At 42.4% G+C, this 16,114-nt stretch overlaps 1 protein-coding gene across 1 annotated transcript in view; it reads left to right on the forward strand.

Annotated features, from left to right (window-relative positions):
• LOC104620166 (voltage-dependent L-type calcium channel subunit alpha-1C) overlaps positions 1-12,245 on the forward strand; it is a gene marked incomplete at its 5' end in the record, with an annotated part of 120,743 nt that extends 108,498 nt beyond the window's left edge. Inside the window, 3 exons of the mRNA XM_010286297.1 lie at positions 10,611-10,694; positions 11,318-11,401; positions 12,234-12,245. Of these exons, the coding sequence (XP_010284599.1) occupies positions 10,611-10,694; positions 11,318-11,401; positions 12,234-12,245 (180 nt within the window). The remainder of the gene's footprint in view (positions 1-10,610; positions 10,695-11,317; positions 11,402-12,233) is intronic.
• Between the last annotated feature and the right edge of the window lie 3,869 nt (positions 12,246-16,114).

Here is a 16,114-nt window from a genome sequence, read left to right on the forward strand (position 1 = left end):
CCATACACAGATGTGTAAAAGCCACATCCCTGTGTTATCAACACTGTGTTCAGCACAAATCCAAAACATAGCCTCATATTAGCTACTATGAAGAAAATTAACTCTATCTCAGCCAAAACCAGCACAACAGATAATGGAGAGTGGGAATGGACAGAATATCCTTAAAGGCAGAAAGAAAAAAAATAAACCAAAGACCTCGAAAGAGCAAAGTATTAATAAAATAGAGAAAGACATGATTGGAAAAAAAAGATGCAAGGAAAAGAAAAACAGAAACAGGGCTGGAAGGAAAAGTAAATTGGAAAGGGATTTTTAGAAAATTAAAAACTGAATTAAAACCCATAGCTTTTAAGCTACTGAACATATTTTTGTGCTTCTACATTTTACTGAACTTCCCTGGTGGACATCCCAGGTCTCCATGTTCAAACACATCAGCATCTCAGACACAGAGCCTCCCTGTGTACTGTCTCATCAGAATAATTTGCAATAAATGTTGGGTGCAATGCATTTCCCTACTTCTGTGGATTAATCTCAGCCCCATTGCAAAATGCATCAGCATGTTTCCCCAGAAATTCTTTCCTTTTTCATCCCAAATTTTTTTCTGAGTGAAGTCTGAACTGAATATTGAATATTCCTCTGGATCTTCTGTAGAGTCAGTAGCCCAGCTGGAATTAATCTTTGCTGCTCCAACAAGCCCAGCAGCCATATGACCAGAGATCCCTGACATCTCTGTAGTTCACAACCAGACACTGCACTGTATATGTGCAGTCAGCCCGAGGCTCTCAAGGAACTGCTGAATCAGGCTCAAGGGTTTGGGAAATGCACTAGAAAAGGGAAAAAAAATCTTAATCTCTCATTAATCGCTCCTCTGCTTTCTCTTTACTGTGATTACCTGTCTGCCAGGAGCTTCATGCATTTTGCGTAGCATACGTGTCATGTGGAGATTTGGCCATATGGTCTTTCATGCCCACAGGTCTGGGAGATAAAATGAGCATCTTTTCTAAGCTCTTTCTTCAAAAGTAAATACTAAAGCTACTGTATGTCAGAACAGCATGCTTACGTGACTTTGATGTGAAGAAATATTTGGGATAACTATTCAGGACATAGATGATCAGGTCATCCCAGTCCTTTATACCTGTGAGAGGGCTGGAAAAGAGGGTCATCGTGTAGACTTGCTGCTGGATGCTGCTTGTTTGACAGAATTTCTATCTGCCCATATTTCCAGGAGAAAGAAGAGAAAAGAGAGGCTAAGAAAGTAACTGGGCCTCTTGCAGCACAGTCCTTGCCACAAGACTCTCAGAGCAGCTCGGCATTGAGACTTTCTCGCAGAACATGGAAGGGCATCCCGCCAGCCGAGGGCCAAGGCAGCTGCTTTTATTCTAGGCCTTAAATCAGAACTACTCAGGAGTCTGTGCTGCCAACATATTACAAGGAAATGACATTGAAAGAACGAACCACATCCTCGTATTTTAGAGTGCTGGCCCTTCAAGTTAAATAGTATACCTGATGTAACTGGAGAGCCTCAAACAGCAAATCCTCCAGTTAGTACAGAAAAAGAAAATTTGCAACAGAACATTAGGGATGATGCTGATTTAGCAACAATTTCCACAAATGAGGAGTCAGCAAGCAAATAACTGTCTTCTCTGACATGTGAAAGTACAGAGAATCCTCTTTGATACTTCTAGATTTCACTGAGTTCCTCACCAGTTCCTGAGCATGCGTGGGAGGGGAAGTCTGGCCATTCCCAACACTTTGAAGGAGAAGAAAGCAGTGCCAGACTAAAGTTTTTCTATTGTGCATATGCTTATATTCTGAGATGGCATAGGTGTGACTCCACCTAAACAAGTCATGCAGTGTGAAAAACATTTGGTAGGTGAGTGACGGATGATGAGAAATGGAATTTCGCAGTAAATCCTAGCTCATACCTCTAGTTGAATCTGGGTCAGGAAGCATCAAAGTATTCCTTCTGAACGCTGGTTGACATCCTGTGTGAAGTATACTGGTCTGTTTCCCATTTCCTCGTGGAAAATGTGTTGCGTAAGGGCATCAGCAGAGTTGATCCCAGTTGGTTTCTTTGTTGGTGCTCCCAAAGAAGAGGCCAAAATGAAATGAGTGTACAGAACAAACTTCCCTCTTTGTGCAAAAAAACTTGTCCTTTCATGTTGTGGTGGAAAAAAATGGTGAGGGACAAAAAGGTTGTTTGATCTGCTGCTTCCCATGTTACATTCATTGTTTAAATGCAGGATGTTCTCCTTCCTGGAGGACAGGGCCAGCAATTTTCCGCACACAAATAGATCCTCTAATTACTGTATAGAATGTGTGAAATTTCTAACGCTGGTCGGCCAGAGCTATGCAATCCTCCAGCTTTCTGGAGGATCAACGAAGAATTCAGTGGGCAGAAAAAACTGTTAAAGAAGCTGTACAAGAGCTTCAATGAGAGAGGTCCTTTTCCTTCACAGCAAATGTACCCAGAGAATTTGCATATTGCTGCAACATTGTGACAGATTTATTTTCAGTCTGGCACTTGGGGGTTTAAATGTCATTATAAATGATAAAAAATAATGATATGACTGCACAATGCAACAGTGTGGGAAGTACTGTATTAGCTATTACACTTAATTATTTAATACAGAAAATTATTCACTCAGTGTTAAAAGCCCAGTGGGACGGTGAACTGGGGTCTCATTCACAACAGCACCGACAGCGTCAGCAGCAGCATGTAAAGAGAACAGTTCCAAGGAAAAGTGACTTGTTCTCACTCTCAGAGGAAAAATTCCAGCCCTCCATCACTTCATGTGAGGTTGTTTTAAAAGGTCAAAAGTTCTCACAGATGTGAATCTTCTCCTCCTATAAGAACGGTACCAGATAACAGACTGTGATACAGCCCCTGTTAAGAACTGTTCATCATGTTAGGAGATGACATTTCCACTGCCAAATGGTCACCTGTCTGAGGTCTAAGAGAGTTGATTTCTCTTCTACATCATGCATCTGGCTTTTGTAGGACCTTGGAAATTTTAGTTTTCTACATTTCTGCTTTGCAAAGTGTAAAATGAGAGTAACCATCCTCCTTTGGAAAGTTATGATTGATGGATTACATGAAGTAAGCATTATTTTATTAACAACTTTAATCCATATAAAATCAAGCCTTTTCTGAAAATGGACATAACTTACAAAAGAAAGAAATTATTTGAAAGCTTATTGCTCATATCTACCAGCCTATTTCTAGAAGATTGTGCTTTTCTTCCAGTGCTGCTTTTTTCTTCCACTGTACACATAGCAACCATGTTAGAGCAGTCCATAGCCTTTCCCCATGGTGCAGACAGAGAATTTATTCCAAGTCCAGCCCTGAATTCAGAATGCTTCTTCACCTGTTACTTGCCACTGTCTCATCTTCCCACAACAGTAAGTGGCTCTTCACTCGGAAAGATGTATCACTTCTGTTCTTACAGGTTGAGTTTTATTTCTTTTAAATCACTCTTCCCTGGGCTGGGATGTCAGTCCAACTTTAGAAGATAGACTACCTTAAACAACAACACCCACCCTTTTAGCTCTTTTCATAGGACTGTTTCATGTTGCTGGTTTGGTTTATTGTCTTCAAGAGTTATTTGTTGGCTCTCATAAAGACTTGTGTTTTCTAGACCTTGCAAAGTCTTTTAGCATTTACAGCTTCTTCCTAATGGAATTTGACAGCAAAATTCTCACAGAATGCATTTTGTGATAAATGATCTGTTCAGATATAGCAAGCCATCACATTCACTTTTCAGTCTTTCCGGTAAGACTGGTGTTGATTTTGTTTCTCTTTGCTGAGAACAAGTTCTGGTTTCTGACTGCAGGGCAGTAATTGTTGAATGATTGCAATGTAAGAACTGTTCATGAGGAAAAGGGACCAGCTCCTCACAGGGTATCACTGTTCCACAACATACCTGTAGGAAAGTCAGGAACGTGTATGCTCTTTTTCTAGATGGGCGGCAGCAGAATTTATAAGAGAGATTTCTGTTACACTGCCGCCATTTTCATGAATTTCTATCATGGAGGCCTTAGGTATTACTGTTCTGAGGCATTACTCACCCTCCCTTCAAAGGCAACTAAGAGCAATCCAGGCCAAAAACGACATCAGGGTCAGCTTATTGAATCATCCAGTTTCAGCATGTTTTACTGTTACCATTTTCTCAGGTCTTGTCAGCACATTGCCTTGAAATGCAGTTTTTGCAACCTCAAAGAGATGCTTCGGTATCGCCTTTGCCATGCTTCTTTCCCAGACTTTGGAGGACCTAGGACCATAACATTGCACTTCAAGCCTTCCACGTGGCTGAATGTTTGTGTACTACTGGCCATTTTACAGTAAATGAAATAATGAGAGATGCAAGATAACTGTACCACCATGTAGGTGGGCATGGAGGGTCTCATGGGACCATCTAGAAAATACAATTCTGGTGGAATGAACTGGGCTGAAATATCTGGAAATGGGAATCCCCAGTCCACAGGACAGGTATGATAAAGACTTTTCTAGGCATGTCTCCCCAGTGTTGTCAATTATCTCAGCATGGAGAGCACAAGAAAAGGTCTTTTGTGACACAAGAGATTATATAGTTCCACCTCCATAAATGTTTAAGTTTGCCAAATGGGGGCTTGGGGACCTTGGTTCAGGCAGCAGGTTTTTTTCTTTTTTTCCTGTAGTGGAGACATTTGTCCATTAGAAGCACGGGTGAGAACCAGAATTCGCTTTAGGACCTACAGGCTCTCAAACAATAAGCAGAAGGTGGTCACTTTTAACCAGTAACAAGCTACCCCATTTTTGTACCAGTGACCCAGAAATAAACATTTGGGGTCTTTTTCCAGATCACAGAGCCATTTAAGTGCTCCAGCTCCTATGTTTCTGTCGCAGGCCATCCAGTATGTCCAGACAGGCCCTTGGACCCCAAGGGACACCCATCTGCTTTCACCAGCATCCTCACTGTGAGAGAGAGCATGAAACAGAGTGAGACGGCATAAAGGAAAACATCAAAGTTATTAAGCACCTATCTTGGTCTACAAGTTGGTCTTGTTTTCCTATGGAATAGGCAGAGAGAGGCAGGAGGCTTCTTCAGAACTGACCCGACCTTCGGAGCAGTCTGTGGAGCTGAAAAGCTCCTCTCCTCACTCCCTGCCCACGGAAAGGTTTGATGGAGCACAGGGGAGCCTTGTGCAATTCCCTGCAGCAGTGACTCATTACGGCGACTGGTGGGTGAGCTGCAGGGAGTCTGTGTCTCAGAACTAATCCATCAATGGATGAGAGCTGATAGACAGCATGCAAAGAGATGCTGTTTCCTGCAGCCTGTCAGGAGCTCCAAGCAGCTGCATCCTCCACTTTATTGCTTCTCTGTTAGGTTCTGCTAATTTCCCTGATTGCCGTTATGGCTAAATGGTATCTTAGCATAACAGAATTTGCATCTGACACAAATCTCCGTTTGGTGTCAGGAGCTATTGTGGCTTTGTAAGATTGCTCAGGATACATGCCGATCACTCAAGTCTTCTGTGAGAAGGTATGTCAAGAGTCACGGTACTGTGTAAATGTCATTTGATTCGACACTGTTTTCCAATGAAACTGTCCTTTTTGCAAAAATACTTTCAGGGAAAGCCTCTTTTAATGAAGTCTGAGAACTGACTCTTGCAGCTCCAAAGAGCCTGCAGCATTTTCAGAAACTAATCGACATACTAAGCAACCATCGACCAAACTAGCAGTTCATCTCATTTTGCAAATCCCCAGCAAAGTCTGCCCTGGTGCCCTTTACAATCAGGAGGAACCTTTTGCTAAGAAATCACACTGAACGTTGGGCTACCAGCCCCTTTCTCTCCTTCCTATGTACTCTTTCCAGCTGATTAATATTGATGCTTCTTTTTTGTTGTTTTAACATTCAGGATTATTTAAGATAAGTGGTAGAAATGTTCTCCTGCAGTTTGCTTTCTTTTTAGGTTGTGTAGCTGTATGTCTTAGTTTCTCCTCCTTGATGCTTCATTTCTGTATTCATACATGCATAGATGCATGCATGTCTTCTCCTTTTTTCCTATGACATTGCAGCTTCTTCTTCCACTGGGGACCATCTGACCTACATTCAGATACCACCCAGAGAATAGCCTTGACCTTTGCTGTGCTCTTCATCTTTAGAGGCTTTTCTCTCGGAAGGGTTTTCTAATTTTTGCCAGCCACCTCATGAGAGACGGAAACGAAAACCTGGGACTAAGCAGATAAATAACTGCACATCAATTAACACACAAGTGACCCTGCAGCTCCCACAGGCTGGATGCTCAAAACCCAGCTGGTACCATGACTCAACAGCACCCTTCCCCTGAGGATTTCTGTGCTTCAGCGTAGATGCACAGCTCTCCGGCTACCTCATGTTCTTATTATGGGCCCCAGGTGACTCTGAGCTCAGACCTTCAGATAGATAGACTCCAGTGGGCAATTTTCCCTGCTGTTAATGAGGTTCCTTAGATACTGGATTTAGGATCTCATATTCACTAAAAGTAAAAGAAATGATCCTAGAGATTTCAATGGCTCCATGAGTACCAAAACAAACCTCAGCTTCTTTGATAGTTAATCTCAGCAACTAGGAAACCTAAAAATGATTGGCATACTCATTCTGAAATGCTTGGCATACTCATTCTGAAATGCTACAACGTCTGCTCCCCTCACATAAATGAGATTCCATTCCAGTCAGCTACTGCATATTTATGCTCAGCCTTTCATTAATTTATTGATCATGTGATGATACACCATCCTTTGCTACCTTTGGGGAAATAAAAAAATGGGGAAAAACATGCTCTAATGGTGGGGCTATTTCATGCTTCCTGAATATTCAGTCCAATCCTCCTGGTCTCTTTCTGTCCTCCTTTCTCCCCAAAAGCTTCATGGATCTCCAAAGACATCCCACACGAGAGGGTGACGACCACTCCCCAGTAAGCCCCTGAGGCTGCCTTTATGTGGCATGAAATTATACAGCTAAATCAGGGTCAAGCGTCTCCCTTTAAGGGTAAAATATGGTATTACACTCTAAATTCCTGTACTGCAAAAACAAACAGTGCCAACAATTCATTTCCAGTCAGACCTCCACCCCCTTGGGAAAAGTATACAGAACTTTCTGGTGGGAAAATAGTTTGGAAATACAACCTCTTTATTAGAGTGAAAGCTCTTCCTTCATTCAGCTTGTCTTTCATTAGCCACCCTGGTACACTCCAGTGAGGAATGTGGCTTGAAGAGGTACTTTGAGGTCACAAGAGACAAGTCCCCAAGGGATGTAGTTCTCTCTTGATATGTACTCATAAATCCTGACAAGATTATGAGGTCTGATTCAAAGCTAAGTGGTTACCACAAATAAATGTGGTTACCACATGGCCGTTCATAGGTAAATGTCTCTAAGAAGGTGGCTTTTCAAGGAAGGATTCCATTACCTTGCACACAAATGAAGTGTCTATGTTCTCTGTTTTCTCTGAGCTCTCTTACTGTGAATAATATCTTCCTATTTTCACCATTCTGTTTGAAACACAGAGGGAGCAGGTGAGGAGGAAAGGAACGCTTTTAAATTCATGTGTTTCCTTAATTCAACACTGACATATTGGACGTGGGGTTGAGTAAAACTGCATTCATATCCATGGTTCCTCTCTATCACTCATCTAAGAGGTATAGGAGGAAGAGAAAAGTTCTCTGAGTCCGCTTTACAGCCTGACAATAACAGACCACAGTCATGCTCTTTCTGGGATCCCAGAGCAGACCGGCCCATGATTTTCAAGCAAGAAGCTGGCTGATGAGACTCAGCAGACCATTCCAGGAGAAAGAGCTCACAGTGTAAATCTGGAGCAACTCCACAGAAGTTAGCAGAGTGACTCCAGATATGCTGTGGTGTCACAAGGTCCAAAGCAGCTATTTGTGATAGCAATGAAAAAGGGATCTTTTCTTTCCAGGCCTGAGTCTCTCCTGAGATGTGCCAACTGTATCAGTGCAGCGTCATTGATTCCAGCGAGGTTACATTACTGCAACTGGGAGCAAAATTTAATTCACTGGCTTCAGTGGGTATCTGAGGAAAGGATTTGATGCTGCTTGTCACCTGGGTTTTGCACTGCAAATGCTGTTTTACCAGCAGCAATGGCTATTGGGCTCTATGTCTGGAGTTGCTCAGTAAAAAGAAATTGTGAATTTGTGAATTTGGTTATACCAAAAACATTCTTTTGTAGTAAACATAACCACCTATCCATCACCGCAGATTTAAAAATAGTCATCATTTTCATGGGCAAAAACTGAACAACATGTTTTGGATCTTCACCCTTGAAGCTGCCCAAAAGCAAACTCTGTTTTTTTGGAGTTGTTTGGGTTCCTGGCTAAACTATTCAATCTGAGACAGAAATGGAAGATAGCCATGCATCATTTCAATATGAAAGCACGTGCTCATTTGCCACGAGCAGTGCCATTGCCATTGCCTTCAGCAGGACTGTGCACATGAACAGGGGCAGGAGGATTGGGTCTGTTGTCTTCTACTCCATTCTCTTTGATCCTGCAAGTGTACTCTCTGCCAAGGCTGCATTAGGCTGCAAAGGCACTTTTTGCAACTCTATGATCTGTGTCTGTCCTTTATTTATTCAAAATGTGTTTGCCTCTGCAATTTAATCTGCTGTTCTCTCCCTCCCCTTCCTCTTGGTGAAGTCTAATTACAGTTTTATTCCAGGTCCATCTGGTTGCTAACGATGCTGGACATCACCGCTGATTTCATTCTAATATTTGTTGTGTATTTTCTAGGCTGGATGCTGAATAATAATATTCTCTGAATTTGCTTTTGCTCCTGTTTCCTTCCTCCCTGTTGTAGCTAATTGCATAGTAATGTGTAGCCATGGGATGATTACTCCTCCCAGTGTAGATTTGCTAAGAGTCGCCTATTTCAGGCTGCAGAATAAAGGCGGGGTTTTTTTCTGGTTTTGAGAAGATTTCAAAGTCCACTGTACCACCTCCCTTCACTGGTGTGGAACCAGCTGGGCAGTGGCTTTTGCTGCTTTTTTTCTTTTTTCTGCCCCAAACATAACGCAGTTTATAACTGTGAATCTCAAAGCATCCTGGAGGCAGTATTTCAGCATTTAGAAAGACGCTTTTTGCCAGCGCCTGCTCCATGTGATGGTTGAACCCACAGTAACTTCAGGTTCCCAAGCCTGGCTTGTGCAGTGCCAGTGCTGGGACCTTGTAAATTTTTTTTCTTTTCTCCTTTTGCTTTCTGCAACGCTGCCTGGGAACACAGACTCACACTTTACCCATGACCTGACTCTCTGGCTAAGAATAGCAGTCGCAGTGCAACTTGGGTTCAGTCTCACTGGAGACATGCTGCAGCTGGGAAACAGGGAGGTCAGATTAGCCCGTGTTCACAAAACCAAAAGCATAAAAAGAGTATGGAGGATTTTGTTCGTTTGCCTCCTTTTAGGACTGCAGAACAAAGGGAAGAGGTTGGCACAGGTGTTCAGTGAGCTGAGATAAGTTTTCTTTGCTTGTGACATTGACTTGGACAGGAAGTTTACACACACAAGCTCACCTCCTGGGCCAAACAGGACCTTTTCCAAGAGGGTCCTGTATCCTTATGGCCCTTCCAGCCAAAACTCACGCAGGATGGGGACAGCAAGCAGTGCTGATTAGCATCTCCTGAGCCCTGCTTAGGACAATGAGATGTCTGAGATAGCCCCCGAAGTCATTCTGCACAGCAAGGTGAAGGTATGAGTTTAGCATATGCTAGTGGATCTGCCACGGCTTGTCCTAGACGGCTGATGTTGCAGTGATGCTGCGGCACTATCTTTAGCATGAGTGAGCAACAGGTCGCACTCTGAGCACACGCTAAAGTCGACTTTGCTCTCACGCCTTCCTGGTGGGATGCACCAGAGCATGCTACGTTCACACCTTCATTTTGTGGTGCAGAAGTGCTTCCAGAGTAACAAAAATACCAGTCCTGCTCTGTAATTTTAAGACAGGAGCTAAAGCATTAGTAATAGAAACTGTTAGGCTAATGACTGTTGTAATACTGATTGTGGCTGGGTAAAGGTGACAACCAGTGAGGTTTGAATAGCACATCCCAGCTTGACTGTGCCCTCTGCTCCATCGTGACATGGCAGCCGGCCGTTCCCAGCACCAGCACAGAGCATTATATCTGGAACGTGGACTGCTGGATTGATATTCACACTGGCAGAAGGGGAGCCGGTTTTTTTGAGAGAACTGTATGACACCATTCCTGTACTCTTCCCCCAGGCAAATCCAAGCCAAATGGGGAAGGGTGCCATGTTGCTAGGAATCGGAGATGTCTGGAGGAGCTGGTCCTGCAAGCTCTACTCCTGTGAGCCGCCATGCCCAAAGTGATCTAAGTGGCTTCCCTTCACCCCCCACCCCAGAGTTGGAGGGGAGGGGTGGCTGCCCTGGGATCGCATTAGCCGGATAGGGGCTGCTCACACAAGTCAGGGATCCCAGGACTGGGCTACAGCTTGAGACACAAGTAGACTTAAGAGGAAAAACCCCTGAGGTATCAGGGCAGTAATTCTAATGGTAATTTTGAACTGTTTTTGTCTGTCTAACATTCCTTTTTAATCCCCATCCTGCCTGCCCCTTCCTTATGTAGGGTTACTTTAGTGATCCTTGGAATGTTTTTGACTTCCTCATCGTAATTGGCAGCATTATAGACGTCATTCTCAGTGAAACTAATGTGAGTATTACTCTACCCTCCCCAGGATACCACCACCTCCTCCTCCTCTGCTGTTCCTTCTCTCTTTCTCTCTTTCTTTCTCTCTTTTTTTTTTTTCTGGTTTTTTTCCCTCTAGTCATGCTTTTATTGAACTTGCCGTCGTCCTTCTCCTTCTCCCAGGGAAAAAAAAAAGGAGGGGGGGAAATGCTTCCTCCTTTTTCACTTGTCATAGCTCGCCCCAAGGCTGTGACTGGTGAAAGCGCACAGAGTTTGGGGTGTGTGTGCTTTTTTTCCCTCCAAAAGGTAGACATGCTTGAGTGTAACTTTCTGACTAACCAGGCTTTTGTTGATACCCTCCATCATGTGAAACGTTACAGAGGTTTGAGCAACCAATACTGTAGAGTGGTAAGAGACTATTTAATATGCCCACGTAACCTCTTTCTTTTCTTATTTTTTTCCTCTTCTCTCCCTCTTTCATGCTTTGTTTTGTTTTGTTTTGTTTTTTATTTTATTTTATTTTACTTTTTACTTTTTTTCCCTCTTTTCTCCCTTTCCCTCTTTCTCTCCCTCCCCCTTCTCTCTCTCATTCTTTCTTTCTCTTCCTTTCTCTCTCTCTCTTTCCTTGGCTTCTCTGCCACATGCAGCACTATTTCTGTGATGCATGGAATACATTTGACGCCTTGATTGTTGTGGGTAGCATTGTTGATATAGCAATCACCGAGGTGAACGTAAGTAGCTGGCGTCTGTCCATGATCGTGCCTGCTCTAACATTCATTTGTCTTTCCCGGGTTCTTTTTTTATTTTCCTCCCCCTTCCTCCTTTCTTTTGAGTTTGTTTTCAGAGATTTTTGTTTAGTTTTGAAGTTCTCTCTTTTTGTTCGTTTGTTTTCTTTTCTTTTTATTCTGTTTTAATTTTTGGAACGACTTAAAGGACTTTTTGACTGTTGCATCATTTTCTTCCCTTCATAATCCGCCTGGCATGAATTAAACTGTATAGCAGGAAAAGTGATGGGAAACGTGGAGTGTAAGTGAAAAAGCTATTTGTGCCATGGGAAGCTGCTAGAATAGTCCCAGGCCAGCACTATGGTCTACCCAGTGTTATGCTTTGCTTCCCATGGCAGTTCAATACTCTCCACCCCACAGAGATCTAAAGGTCAGTTCTTTCGAGGTGGAACTGCGGGAACCAAACCAGGAATCCTCCCTGTGCCTCCTCACCCAGGCTTCCTCCAAAAGAAATAAAGATCAAATCATCTCTGTTTAGAGGAACCTGCTCCTAATGTTTAGTTTCTCATTTGAAAAAAATGTAGATAAAATAAAAATAAAACAAAAAGCCCAAAGAAAAACAAAGCACCAGAGTTTCAACCCAGCTTTTTGGGTTTGCAACCCAGTTTGCTCCATCTCACGAATTCCACCAGCACAACTGACACTGATTGGCCCTACTAGTGCCCATCTCAGCAGACAGGTAAAGGATTGAATGAGCCACGGAGACTGAAATGAGCAGCTGGTGTTCAAGGAATAAATCACATCACGCAAACTTTTTACTCTGTCTTCTTTTTTGGAGGTGGATGGATAAAGAATTACAGGATAAACAGACAAAGGACAGGCAGGAAGCACACACATGCCCAAAAGAAAGACTGCAAAGGACCCATTGCGTTTATGAACATGAACAAAAGTTGCACTACAAAATTCGGCTTAGCAAGGACATGAAAATTGAAAGATTGAAAGAAAATCGCTGTAAATCTATTAATGAAGAGCAAATCAATCATGAATCTGCAAAACAATGTAGCTGTTGAATAAACATTCCAGCTTGGAATTGTTGTGTACTGTAGAGGCAATCCATCGCAAGAGAAGTGACAGCACAGTTTTTACTCAGTACTGTGTTTAGGGAAAAATTTAGGCAACATTTTGAAAAATCAAAATGCCTTACATTGAACTTTCCAAACAAAATGTTTTCATATGGTGGTTCTAATTTCTGTTCAATTTCATTTTTTTCAATTCTGAAACAGGGACAGTTATCCAAGTTATAATATTTTGATTTACAATGAACGAAATCTTTTATTTTACATTAGTCTATTTTCTTTGTCTTTTGAGAGAATGGAAAATAGTTTCTAACCAAAAATGAACTTTTATTATACATCTCTTAAATGTTCTACTTTCTGGACACAAAAAAATGTTTCAACATTTCCCCTAGAATGTTGTAAATAATTTTGGTTACTGTTTTATTAGAGAGATACTAGACTTGGGCTGACTTTGTAGAGGGAAGTTACGATGATACGTAGGCTGAAATTGTTAATTTTAAAGAATGAAATTAAGTGAAAGGCTTTTTTATGCCACACTTGTCACAAGAAAACTAAATGGAGAACCTGACAACAGCCTTCAGACTGTGGAGAAGTTCTATTCTCATCCATAGAGGCAGAGCTGTACATAGTAAAGAAGGAAATAAGTACAGTTAATTGGAGATTAATTATGCTGAACATCAACAAGACTTTCCTGAGTGATGTATTTGAATTCCTACAAAAGTCTCCCAAGCAGAAAGGAGGGAAATCCTTGTGTTTTGATAAATAAATGGAGGTCTATCATAGTCAGAAACCCTGTACTGGAAGGAAAACCTAATGGATCCTTTTGAAGACATTCACAGTAATTTCCTATAAATTAGAGAACTTTTTACATCACGGTTTAAGACACTTTGATGGATATCTCATTAAACTTCAGTCACCCAGGCTTCCTCTTAGAATTAGTGGAGAGAAATGCACACCTCCCCAGGCCAACTGATGCCTCCCTGTGCATGTCTATGACGGGGGAAATGAATTGCTCTTTGGAGGTGCCCATCCAGTGACTGGAGAGTGTCTAGGTTTGTTAGGTTTGTCTAGACACCCAGCTCTCAGACGCTAAATTTAAGCAGGATAAATTGCATTCATTCTCAGCATGTTGACAGGAAGGTCACGCTGCTGCTAATTGTGCTGTGTTCAGATCTTCAGTCTCCAGGGCTATCTATACTGGTGTGTTTAATTACCACTGACAAGGCTCCCTCTCTTTTCCCTTCCCTGTCTAAATTCAAGTTCACGTCGGCCAAGGTCCAGAATCCAGTTTTTGGTTGCAGAAGTCTATGAAAAATGAGGGTGTGCCTCTGTTCAAACAGCCATCACCTGTCTTAGTTGATGAGGCAGCAGGAGCAGCCCTGACTCTTTTAGTTAGGGTTATGAACAGCATTTCATGATGGTCCCTCTGTTTCCTCTAAAGAATCCTTTCCTTCTATACAGTTTTTGCAGATTTTTGCACACGTCTTTTTGTTACCTGGCATGTTTAAATCTTCTCTTTTTATCTAGGCAAGTCCTTTGCTACTAGTTTCTAATGTTTGTTACTAAAAACTTGCACAATCTTTTGATGCACTGATAAATGAGCAGCAGCTATGGATGGAGTTTGTTCTGAAATGTTCTGAAATCCCTTTGCACTTATAACCCTTATTGAACAAGAGAATGTTTTGTATGTTGGTTTGTCCTGTTGGATTCCCTTCCTGCTAGCAGCACTTGATACGTTACATCCGTAGCAGATGGGCTTGGAAGTAGCAGCCCATCTTGGATGGACAGTTGTCACCTTCCCAAGCAGTGTGAGGCAGCTTATCGGATACACTTCTCCCCTTCTCCTCAGGAACTTGTTGCTTTCTTTCTGTGTGTGGGTTTGAGCAAACCCTGCCTTGTGTTTCTGTACACTGTCTTGTCTTGTTCCGAGAGACCTGGAGTCTGAAAAAGAAATTAAAAATAAACCCTAAAATGCCAATAAACTCCACTAATTGGAGATGTTTAGCCTGGTCAGGTGCAGGTAAGATGTTTCTGTCCGACTCCTTAGAAGCTGAAGAACGTTTGTGGTAGGGTCTTGGAAGGTGCTGCCCTTGGAGCTAAGGGACAGTTGTCATTGTGGTCAGTTAAGGAAGACAGAGACACCTGGCACAGGTTAGTTTGACGTGTGGCCGTAGACATGTAAGCCTGAAATCCCTGTGAGGTTCACCAGCCGTTTGCACCCCGGGGAAGCATACCCAGCAGGTGCTGAGCTGTGATAGCTGGAGTTGCGGTGGGAACCCTGACTGGCAGGCTCCACAGTGTGCGTGTAGGTATGCGCTTGCATCTATGTGTGCAGTTCCCCATGCTCTGTTTTTTCCCTTTTGACAATTATTTTTGTTTCTTGAGAAGGAATTTCGCAGACCAAAGCCTTCATTAAGATATATGTGAGTGTGCATGGATGGGTCTTTGTGTTGTGCACTCCACTGGTTGTAGTATACGTTCTTGAATGTGTTTGGATACCTGTGTACGGGCTATAAATCCATGGGAGAGTACAGACACGAATCCGTGTGTGGAGGAAAGAGAGTGTGTGCAAGCATACTTATTTCATACGTATTTATGTTGTGAATGGCTGTTGATGGAACACACGGGTTGTTGTGTACGTAATTGAGCCTATGAACATGTTTTCTGAGACAGTGTGGCTACCTTACTGTGGAAGTTTGATCTGCTTACGGGTGGGTGTTTATGAGAGTTTCCTGTATGCAGCATGTTCATCTGTATGCCTGTGGGTGAGTGTACGCTTGCATGTCAAGCTCAGCATATTTTTGTTAGCATGGCTGTGCATTCAAAAATAGTAAGAAGGCATGTACTCATGAGGTAGACCCTCAGGTTGCCTTCAGCATTTCTGAGTCCTTTTGGAAGCCTCCACTTAAAACACCTCCATGGCGTGGAGATACATCAAGTGATAAGTCTAATTGCAGCACATTAGGCCTATTTGCTTACTGCAACTGGGGAACATCTCCCAGGTCCCCCCCAAGCAGCTCCACAGATGCATTTCACACCACTGAGTAAGTGCAAAAGACACAGGGCAGGTTGAAATCTGGTGGGTTTGAAAACCTTAGAGTGGCACAGTTTCCACCAAATTTACTTTTAAATTGCCTTACTTTCAGGTTGCATTTTCAGAGCTTTCTTCTCAGTAAGTAGAAATCACTGGAAATATTCAGTGATTCTATTTTGGGCCACACTTATAGCCACTTCTTAAGTAACCAAAAAGGGAGGGGAGGACTTTTAAGATTAAAAAATTAATTTCCGAGACAGAGACCACATCTACCATGTGTCAACTCTCTTTAAGTGCTAAGGCCAAGAATGACTTTTTGGGAATAAGAGGAAAAATTTTGTAATATATGGGGCCTGCAAGGTAGGGCCTGTGGGTTGTATTCCTTGGACTTTGACTAGATCCCTATATCTCAGTCTCCCCATCAGCAAATTGGAGATTGTTATTATCCCCACGTTAAGAAAGCATTGCCGTTAGTGTTTACAAAACACTTTAAGTTTCTGAGAAGAAAACATTAAGGTCACAAAAATTGTTGCTACCTATTATAATAATAATAAAAATAGGAAAGAAAATGTTATAGGAGTTGAATAAAAGCTGTCAAATTTGGAATAT

Source organism: Phaethon lepturus, unplaced genomic scaffold, assembly GCF_000687285.1.
Source record: "Phaethon lepturus isolate BGI_N335 unplaced genomic scaffold, ASM68728v1 scaffold6854, whole genome shotgun sequence".
Classification (NCBI taxonomy): Eukaryota; Metazoa; Chordata; class Aves; order Phaethontiformes; family Phaethontidae; genus Phaethon; species Phaethon lepturus.